The 11,227-nt window shown below is 23.3% G+C and overlaps 1 protein-coding gene across 2 annotated transcripts; it reads right to left on the minus strand.

Annotated features, from left to right (window-relative positions):
- Positions 1-342: 342 nt before the first annotated feature.
- On the minus strand, positions 343-9,056 carry LOC105359126 (D-3-phosphoglycerate dehydrogenase). 2 transcript variants are annotated; one of them, XM_011495619.1, is made up of 7 exons: positions 9,021-9,050; positions 5,824-5,962; positions 4,233-4,384; positions 2,600-2,952; positions 2,232-2,450; positions 1,255-1,683; positions 343-628 (listed from the first exon to the last, which is right to left on the minus strand). In XM_011495619.1, the coding sequence occupies exons 2-7, from the start codon at positions 5,956-5,958 to the stop codon at positions 384-386; spliced, it is 1,533 nt and encodes a 510-aa protein (XP_011493921.1). In that variant the 5' UTR covers positions 5,959-5,962; positions 9,021-9,050; the 3' UTR covers positions 343-383. The 2 variants fall into 2 exon arrangements, with proteins under 2 accessions (XP_011493921.1, XP_011493920.1); XM_011495618.1 differs by lacking the exon at positions 4,233-4,384 and having other exon boundaries at positions 9,021-9,056.
- Positions 9,057-11,227: the final 2,171 nt, after the last annotated feature.

Raw genomic sequence — 11,227 nt, forward strand, 5'->3', positions numbered from 1 at the left:
TATAATTCAATTATTGGTTTGATTATTAATTAAATCACTCGACTCGAATAAAAATATAATATAAATTGTGTCAATGTATAGTATATATGTATATATAAGATCAAAACTTTTTATAAAGCCATCTTATTCATTTTTAAACATTGCAAGAAATAAATTAGAACATATTATTTAATAAATAAAAGAATTTGATTTAAATTTATATCGATGCAATATTTTCATATCATATTTAATAGCTGAAATGACCAAATTTCTACAAATATGTTTAAAATTGAGTATTTTGTTCAAAAATTTGATCATAAAATATTGAATTATTAGTATGATATATATTAAAAAGTTTTATAATGTATTCAAAATGCGTTTACATACAAATGTTTAAAACGAATTTAATAATACTTTATGCCATTTACAGGGAGAGTTTGTGGTTTGTTTGTGTGAACAAGAACCCACTTATTTGAAAGATTTATACTGTTTACAGTCACTTTGTGCAGCCTATGAGTATTAAGAATTTCTGATAGATTTTCAAGTTCATGCGTTAAATAAAGTGATGTATGCTCCGGTAGACAAACTTCACTGGAAAAAATCGAATCATTGATCGATAACAAAACAGCTCTGTCTCCACGTATTGTGCCTAGAAAAATTAAAACACACCATTAATTTAGAAGATTATAAATTTACATAAATTTTGTATTACTTATTTTAATGCTCAAAGCATTAAATCATATGAAAATATTAATATTCTAACGAAAACTTTAATACTATAAGTTGTATAATATTATACGTTTAGATACCTAATGTTCGGTTTCATTGTATAAATTGTTATTGTATAAAAGTCCTACAATACTACTAATTTTTAAAAATATATTAAATAGTGTTATATTGGAAAATTCCAGGAATTTATAGATAAATTACAATTACGTAAACACTTTCATGTATTATGTAACTGCAAAAAAGGAAAGAGACATTATAGAGATGCAACATAATAATTAAATTAATGAATTTATGATCAAACAGATATTTATACGTGTGTTAATTTACTATGAAGTAAGTAAAATATTATTATATGTTAGAATATTATTTCATATAACGTTGTCTTATACTGGTATTTATAAATGATTAATACATAAATAAAGTTTTTAAATATACGCAACAAATTTATCTAATATAATATAATCAATAAACGTATATGTGCATAATCTAAGCTTGAATTTCATATCTGTTATATGTTATAATAATTAGAAAAATTGATATAAATACCTGTAATTAAATGATCACCAGCTTTGAGGGAAATAATATTGCAAGAAGAATACTTGAGAAGTGTGTTGATTTGAATGTTACATTCTTTAGCAAGAACCGAAGCATTTACAAGATTCACATTTTCATAAATATTAAGTAGGAAGCCAGCTTGAATTGCAATATTAAAGAAAGATTCATTTATGTCATCCAAACCATGAATACTGTTTTCAATCGTAATATGAGATTTAGCATTCACCAATTTACTAAGTATTTTTCCTAATCGAATTCCTAATTCTATCCAAGGTTTATTTTCTGGTTTGATAGCTGCTTTTATCGCCGGAGCATTAACAATTCCAGTGATAGGATACTCTGCAGCTAAACCAGAAATTGACAGAAACTGTTCGGCTATTTCAGTGCCAACACGTATCTGCGCTTCAACTGTACTAGCTCCTATATTATGTATTTTATTTAATTAATAACTTTTTTCTTTTCCTATGTTTTAATTTATTATTAATTTATGTATTAATGATATAAATTTTCGACAATTTCTTATTACAAGTAGAACATAATGTATAGCTGTTTATTTAAATTTGTAATAAAACAGACAATATTATATATTCCAAAATAAATTTTAGCATATTACTACAAATAAAAGTACAAAATTGACAATTCATTTACATTAGATTTATGATTTTTATAAATTATTTTTATGGTGATAAAGAGGTATAAAATATATAAATTATAAATAGTTATTACAAGTATAATACGTGCATATGTATAAAGATTAATGAAAATATTTTTTAGCGATAATCGTTATGTATTTAAATATTCGTATCTTCATTATATTGCTTATTTATAGTTTCGACATTATAAAAAATTGTAATTTTGTTGCAAAAACTTTTTCAAAAATATAAATCAATTCAAGAATATTATAAAGAAATTATATTTATTTTTTTAATATAATATACATATAAATTGATAATTTGTTTGGTTCTTACCAAGATGGGGTGTCGCAATAACATTGGGATGCTTAATAAGTTCAAGAATAATTGGATTTTTTGGAGGCTCTTCGGTGAAAACGTCCAAAGCTGCACCAGCACAATGACCTGCTTTAATTGATTCCAAAAGTGCTTTTTCGTCTACAATACCACCTCGTGCTACATTTATAATATAAATGCCTTTTTTGCACATTTTTAAAGTCTCAGAATTTATCAAATCTAGAAAGAAAAGTTAATTTATAAATGCGCAACTTTTAGGCGAATTTGCGTGCGCTCCTGCATTTGACAATGATCAGAGAACGATAGATTTTCATAAAATTATGAAAAATTAAAAAATTCAATTTAGAAAAGCAAAATGTAATTCTTACTCTTGGTCTGCACATTAAGAGGCGTATGCACAGTAATGAAATCGGCGGTAACCCATATAACATCCAAATTATGCAGAGTGACATTGAATTCAGCAGCCTGCTCAGAAGTGAGAAATGGGTCAAAAACTATGACCTTCATGCCATAGGATTGCATTCTACGGGCGACTTCACGACCGATGCGACCAAAGCCAATGATACCAAGAACTTTACCGAAGAGTTCACTACCCGCGAACAGTTTGCGGTCCCAATTGCCGTCTTTCAAAGACTGACTAGCCTTCATTACGTGCCGCGCCAAGGCCGAAATCATCACGCATGTTAATTCACAAGCACTAATACTGTTACCACCGGGTGAGCTAACAAAATTTTGTCATTTTTATATTAATAGTAATAATAATTATACAATTATTTTTTAAATATTTAAGGATTATAAATAATTTTAAGCCATTAAATATAAATAGCAAAAATAATAGTTTACTCTATTGTAGATTTGCTATTTTAATAGTTTAATTTGAAACAAAAGATCCTACTTTTCCTTTCTTAAAAATAATATATTAAATTTTCATTTAATATATATATATATATATATATATATATATATATATATATGTAGATAGATAGATAGATAGATCTGTACTTGTATATCAATCTAACAATCTGAACCGTTGAAATATAATTTTTACGTAAATTAAAATTAGTAAAATTTATTTATAGAAAATCAAAAATTATTTACCCAATTTTATATCTAAATAACCATACTTTATATGATACGAAATCAATAGATATATTCATCATGAAACCCACAGTATCAACATTACTTAATTACAAATAACTAAGTATAAAAATTCCAAAACAATTATAATAAAAAAATATATACATAAACTGCATAAAATTTAAATATATTAATTTTTCATCACATATTTATATGGGATATTTATATAAAAATTTTAACAAAAACACAATTGTTATTTTGAATACTTATCGAAGGAGTTACTCGATATCTCATTAAAAAGTAAAATAACTAATCTTTTTAAATTTAACATACTTTAATTTTTATTTTGATTCGAAACATTCAATATTTTATAGTTAATATAAAAGGTGTTAGAATGAAAAAGTTTTTTAAAGTATATGAGACAAAAATGTTGCAAATTGAATGGGATTTAAATGAGATACGCAAAATAGATAGTAAAAACTTAACTGATCTTTGTATTATTTTATTTGCAATTTCCTCAGTTACAGAGGAACAAATTATTCAAAAAGTTACATCTAATTTTATAAATTCGATAAAAAATCTTCATGCACAATGAAAATAATAGATATATAACAATTGAAAAGGTATTGTTAAAAAAGTATTTTTAATTTGAAAATTTAGTCTGCAATATAAAATTTAAATAAAAAAAATTTGAAAAAACAATATTTTAAATATAAATAATTCTATAATTGTTTAATTGGGTAACTGTTTTAAACAATTGTATATTATAAAAAATCAGACATTTTTTTCTCTCGAAGAAGCTTGCATCAAATTCTAATGTTACGGATAATTTTTGGGTAGTAAATTAGAGAATATAGTAGTGATATGTGTATATTTATTTAAATTGCCGATATATTTCTTTTCAATTAAATATAATATACTTACTTCATCACTATTATTCCTTTACGAGTGGCTGCCAATATATCAATGTTATCAACACCAGTACCAGCACGGCCAATAATCCTAAGCTTTGATGTTGTAGCTATTATATCATCTGTAACTTTAGTTTCTGAACGTACGATCCAGCCATCATGATTCTGTAATTAAATGTAATCTTTTTATTTATGCTATAAAAACTATTACGCCAGAATTTATTTAATTATATACATAATTGCAAAGAAATATATCGACAATTTAAAAAAACATCGTTTTTAATATGTGGAGACCTGAATGAATTTAATAAAAATTACAATGTAACAAATTTGAAATGTTCTATTCTCGGATCCATGGTTCGATATAAGTTCCCCAGAACTTTTGCCTTCTCGTACTATTCTTCGATGTCGTTATTTTAAGGGAAAAGTGATTGTGGATTAATTAGGCTCTGTAATAAAACTATATATGTTTCTAAATGCGCTTATATAACTAATTATCATTTCATATATTTGAATAACTTATTTTATAACTGTCTTTTGATTTTATTCTGCACTTTCAAACATATTATATTTATATTCCATAATTATTTATAGATTTAAAATAGAGAAAAATACAATAATTTTTTTGGAATGTATATTACGTACAATAGTAAAATTCTCAGTGACGATGAATAGATTTTTTTCGCCATTTAATCCTTCACTTTGAAGGTCTGAATGTAGGAAATACTATGTACTATTAAATAATATTCGCACTTTCTTGTTTTATCTGTCTATAATTTATTTAAAAGTATATTATAAAATTTAACCGAAGTATGAAGAAACACTATAGACGAGTAATACTTTGGCGAGTGTTCAGAAGATCTAACATATTTAAAATTTTATTTTTATTTATTTCTGTTTTTGCTCTTTATTGTTATTACGTGTAATTTTACTATTATTTGAACAATAATAATTTTATATTATTTTGTATTGTAAAGTTTTATTACTTGAACACAATGATAAGATTAGTAAATTTCATTTAATTTCTAACGTTTTATGAGTATTTCCAGAAATATTTTCGAATCTAAATATATTATAAATAGCGTATTATTGCTTTCAATACATTTTTTTTAATAGAATTTTTTAAATATAAAATACCAATAACTATAATGCGTACGTTATATTCTTACCAAGCTATGTATTCTTTTAAATTGAGAGTATGTTCTGAGATAAAATAATACAATTTAAAATAAAAAATGATGATAACTAATTATATGATCTTTATCAATTGTATTATAATAATATTTTCAATATTTCAATATTATATACATCATATAATTATTTACTATAAAACAAGTATATAAACTTTGTGAACTAATAAATGTATATGTGTACTGGATAAATTTAACAGGACTTTAAATTAAATAAGTATACATAACGTTTTAAATAAGGAATTAATTAAATTATGGAATGAAATAAAAAATCGTACTTATTATACATTTGTTTCGTGTGAAAGTATGAAAAAAAGTAAAAAAAATTTATTTACAAAAATTTATTTTATAATTTATTGAGTAAAATAATAGTTTATCGTGAAAATAGGTATATTATTGATATAAAAAACTTACCTTAAGTTCTTCAATAAGTTCATCATTTTTTAGTTTATATTTTGTTACTACATTAACTTTATATTTCCTTAATAACTCGGCGCATTTAGAATCAACTTCATCACTGATTAGAACACTTTTAAGACTCACCGACATTATACTAAAAGGAAAGAAATTATATATACATGTTTAATATACAATAAAATTTTACATTTATAAAAATCAAATTCATTCATTACAATTTCCATCCATTCTATTAATAAATAAATGAGCCCATTTACTGCATTGTACGATATATAATGATTCAATCAATTATAAAAACAAAGTTCATATTTTAACCTTTGTTTTAGTTCGTTAAGATATTTTTTAAGAATATCAAATATCTTATTTACATATGAATTGTTTAATTAAAGTAGCCGATAACGAAAATGTAAAAATTAAAATTATAAATAAGTTATGTAATAGTTGAAAAATTATATTTAAGAATATAAATTATATTTAAAAAGAATATAAAATTTAATGAAAATTATTTAAGTTGAAATATCATTTATTACAACTATTATTTGTGAAAGATAAATACATCGAACACATAAATTTAAAAAACATTAAATGTTAGATAATGAAATAATAATTTTAATATTCAAATAATATTTTAATATTGAAACATTTTGTCGAATATAATATAAAATAAAAGAACGATAAGTAAGATTTTAGTTATACTTTAGAAAATACATATTACATTTTATTCTATGAGACTATTTATTATATTTAACGTATCATTTCATTTGATTATAAATTAAAAAATAAAGTTTTATTAGCTTTATTCATTAAAAAATTCTTATTTAAATCATTTAAATCTATAATTTAAAAATTTTAATTTAATTTTGTCACAGATAATTATTCAAATTATTCAAAACATAATTAATGTTAATGATTAAAAAGATTTTTAAAAGAAGATACTTGTTTAATGTTTATTTATTTCATATTGAATATTTACATTAAAGTACATAGAATAATATGTTATTTAACAAAACACCTGAAATAAGATAAGCAACAAACACACCAATAGATATTTAAAGATTGAAAGTTCCACGCGAATTCTTTCAAAGTTATAAACAATATAACAATTTAATAAAATTATTAATATTGCTTCTACTTTGTAAAAAATCTAATCTTGAGGGTTTACATTAAGAAGTTTAATCTTTACAAGATAATAAAAGAATCGTTATACATAGTTATCTATAGTTATAGAAGATAAAAATAATACAATTTCACATATTTGGTTGTAAATTGTTTGAAAACACGATTTGAAAATTATCTCTAAATTACATCTGAAAGTACATTATTTTTATTAATAATACCTTAATTTCTTAAATATAAGGTTTTTAAATCGATAATAAGACTATCAATATTTTCCATAACTTAAGCACTAAATAGTCCAACTAACTTTCTAATTACCAAACTGCACTTTCACGTACATTTCACATCAATTTACTTATTTATCAAAAAAGTAAGTAATGTATAAAATATTAGAATTATCATCGATGGTATAAAATCATTATTATTAAATTATGGAAAATATCACATTCTTGAAAATGATGAAGTTCTATCTTAAATATAATAATATTAATAGTGAAGATGTTTCAATTTATATGGATTTATATGAACAATTTATAAATATGATTTTTATATGTGCAAGTTTCTTAATATTAAATTATTTTGAAGTTTTCTTTATAAATTAGTTGAAACGTCATAAGAAATTTAACAATAATTATAAATGACATTATAATTTATTATAAATAAAATGAATTCATAATTTACAAATAAAATATATTAAAATCAATAAAATCTTAAAATTTAACAAATATCATTTTTACAGTGGAAAATTTAATTTTTCCTTCGACTTTTTACAAATACTTTCAATAAAACATTTTATTTTCCACAGTTACAATATAATTAGTAAAAATTAGGTCTGCATGTTTAACTGATTTATTATTTAATTTTATTTGCTAAATTATTTAATATTTATTAATTTATATATTTGTAATGATTTAAATATTGATGAAGATATTAAAATATATAAAATTACAAAAATCAAGAGTTAAGAAAATTTTAAATCCATAAAGTAGAAATTTTTTATGTATTTGATTTTCATTATTATGCAATATAGAATTTACTAATTTTTAAGAGTATAAGTTTCTAACTAGTAGGTATTTTCTTATTTTTTGAAATAATTTTCTTATAATATGTTTCTTCTTCAAAGTATTTTTTCTCGTTATTTGATCACATTTATGAAAGATTTTAAATATTTTTAATTTACATTTGGTCAGTGGTGGGGGGTGGGGGGTAAATCGGCGTGCATGCGTACACGATTTTAGGATTTAAAAATTCCAAAAAATGAAATAAACAAAATTTACGTGAAAACAACTATTCGTGTATTTAAAAATAATACGATATATATTAAAAATAATCTTTATAAATATTATTTATTAAACATATTTACAAAAATTATGTATATTTAGTTTTAATTGTGAAATCTATTTGCAGATTATTTTCATCAAATGTTACAATTGTAAACATTAAGCGAATCATGTATATTAATTATTGGATGACATTGATTTCATTGATATTGATACAAAACAACTAAATTAATTGTATTCAAAATTTAAATAATGAATAATAACTCATAATCCTTTAAGTCTTCGAGTAAATGATCAATAATTGTTTACCAATAAATTGTATAAATTGTATTACCATGCACATGAAGTTATCATTCACATGAACAATACAAAAAGATTTCATTTAACTCTCACGTAACTATTCATATTTAATGCAATATTTAAGGAAGTTTCAACATTTAAAATATTTAATTTCCATTTTAAGTCTATATAAATAAATTAATCAAGAGTTTGAAATTGTTCATATCTTCGTGAGTTCGAAATTATGAGAAAAAAAATATATTTTCTATAATTATCGACATTATAAGATTAAAAAATTTTTGTCGTAATTTGAAAAAATAAAAAGCTTTTAACCAAATTGAAACTAAAATCAAACAATCACAACATTTATGAAAAATATAAATACATTAAAAATACCGGCAAAATCGCTCGGCAAATTCTTTCAGAATTCTTTCATATTAAACAGCATAATAATAGCATAATAACAGCTTAATAAGTGCATTGTGAAATTAACAATAAATAAATTATTAAAATACCCACCTCGTATAATACACTAAACAACAGCTGGATAAACCACTCTCTTGGTCAGTTTGGTAGCACGGATATTGGAGATTGTGCGATCTTGTGCGATCGTGCCAACGAATCCACGAAATTATCTGGTATATGTTACCCCACTCCCATGATAAACACTCGCCAATAAGATTGGGGCTTAGCAATCCTGACGCGTCAGTAACCATATCATCTCGGTGGTTTCTTTTGACTTCTCCAGCCTTCCTCAAGAACTACTACATACCACCGCTCCTTTTACGAACGTATTCATGACGCTTTTACAAGTATAAACGACACTTACTATGCTTATCAAGATGACGCCTCCAAACAGGTTCAACTGTACTTTCATGGAATGCTAGTGTAAATGCTTCGGCCATTGAATGGGTGGGCCTGCATATCACCTCTTACACTTAAATATTACAATTTTTTAGATAAAAAGAAACTAAATTTTTTTCTAATAAGCCGTTGTAAGAGTTTATAAGTAGTGTTAAATATTCGACACTCTGTGACGACGATTCTTCTTCGTTATTTCCATAATGCTCCACGCGCGCCATTTTAAAGACGAATAATAGTCGTGTACTAATTAATGGACTATATGCAGACTTCTTTAGAAACATAACGAGCCCACGACGATCCATTTTATGATTAGAATGTATTTAATCTTATGAATGACAAAATTTACCAGCTCGAAAAAAAGAGGACAAAATAGCGACTTTTATCTCTCGTTCGGTGTGCGCCAATATTTAATATTAATCCGTCAAGCATACTGCTTACCGTGTAAAGTACGCTTACGGTAATGGAATAGCAATACCACAGCCTTATAAACTCTCTACCATATAATCGGGTTAGGCTCCGAAAATATAAAACTATGGACAGATTTCTATAAATTTTTATAGGCAGACAAAAGAGGCTTTATTGCAGAGCCACGTTATGCATCGCATTGATTTACATTTGTAAAGTAATAAGTAATCGTGAATCATATCGAAAGTTGTAATATGAAATTTTATTAAAAAATTATCATCCACTTTATCCTAAAAAGTGGAGATATATACCAATTGAAGCCTGAAAGAGGAAGGTTTCATTTCAGGAATTCTGTTTTAAAAAATAAATCTTAATTTACCGTGTGCTATGATTTACCCACTTGGTGTAATACACGATAAGCTTCAGATGCTTATTACTTTTATTATTGTATACGTATAAATATAGTTATCTGGTTATAAATTTATATATATATGCAATTCCTATATATATATATATATATATATATATATATATATAGAAATTACATGATTAGACGATTTAATATAAATCGATAATTATATTTTCAGCAATTACTTACAATTAATATTGATTTTTTGTATTTTCATTTGATTTACATATAGCAGATCTTTATTTGATAATAATTAATACAAATAATGAATCTGCTTTAACGTAATTCAATAAAAATATTAAATTAAGTATCTAAACGCTTCTTGGGTTTGTCTATATATATTTATATATATATATATATATATATTTACTGAATATTTATATAGTATATAAACAAATATACATAATAAATATCATCAAATTATTTCTTCATCAATTATCGTCTGTTTATAGATAAAATAATAAAATACGATATTTAATCAGTTTTAATGATGGATAAGTATGTTTGTAAATGTGCGAGAATATCGTACATAAAGAAATGGTGCTGGTGGAAAATGGTGAATGTTAATATCCGTATGAAAATGGTCAATCATATTTCCGTACATTCATTATAATGTACTAATATAATGGTTTATTTAAAAAAAAAAGAAATATAATATAAGTACTAAAATATGCGATTTCTAATGTGATATTTTAAATTGGAAATATATTTTCATTTTATATATGAAAACTTAGAATAAAAAATTTATTAAAAACTTTCAAATTATTTTAATATTTTTTAAATGTTTAAACATAAATAAATGTCAATTATTTTAATATAGAATATGAAACTGTGACGGTATTAACGAGGTTACCTATTAATTATTTAATATATCACGTTATTATTTTCATTTATTTATTATTTATATCGTTGTTACTATTATTACTATTATAATAACGTTATTTCTTATTAAATATCGTTATTAAAATACCATTATGAAAATAAGGTTAAATTAATAGAAAAGGTATAAGGAATCTATGGAAATGATAAAACATATTACAACTTTGTT

The sequence above is a fragment of the Ceratosolen solmsi genome, unplaced genomic scaffold (assembly GCF_000503995.2).
Source record: "Ceratosolen solmsi marchali unplaced genomic scaffold, CerSol_1.0 scaffold11, whole genome shotgun sequence".
In the NCBI taxonomy this organism is placed as follows: Eukaryota; Metazoa; Arthropoda; class Insecta; order Hymenoptera; family Agaonidae; genus Ceratosolen; species Ceratosolen solmsi.

Coding starts and splice junctions, on each gene's coding strand:
- LOC105359126 (XM_011495619.1), bottom strand. CDS start 5,958: ATGTCGGTGAGTCTTAAAAGTGTTCTAATCAGTGATGAAGTTGATTCT. Junction 2,953..4,232: donor AAAGGAATAATAGTGATGAA/GTAAGTATATTA, acceptor AAATTTTGTTAG/CTCACCCGGTGGTAACAGTA. Junction 1,684..2,231: donor TATTGCGACACCCCATCTTG/GTAAGAACCAAA, acceptor TACATAATATAG/GAGCTAGTACAGTTGAAGCG.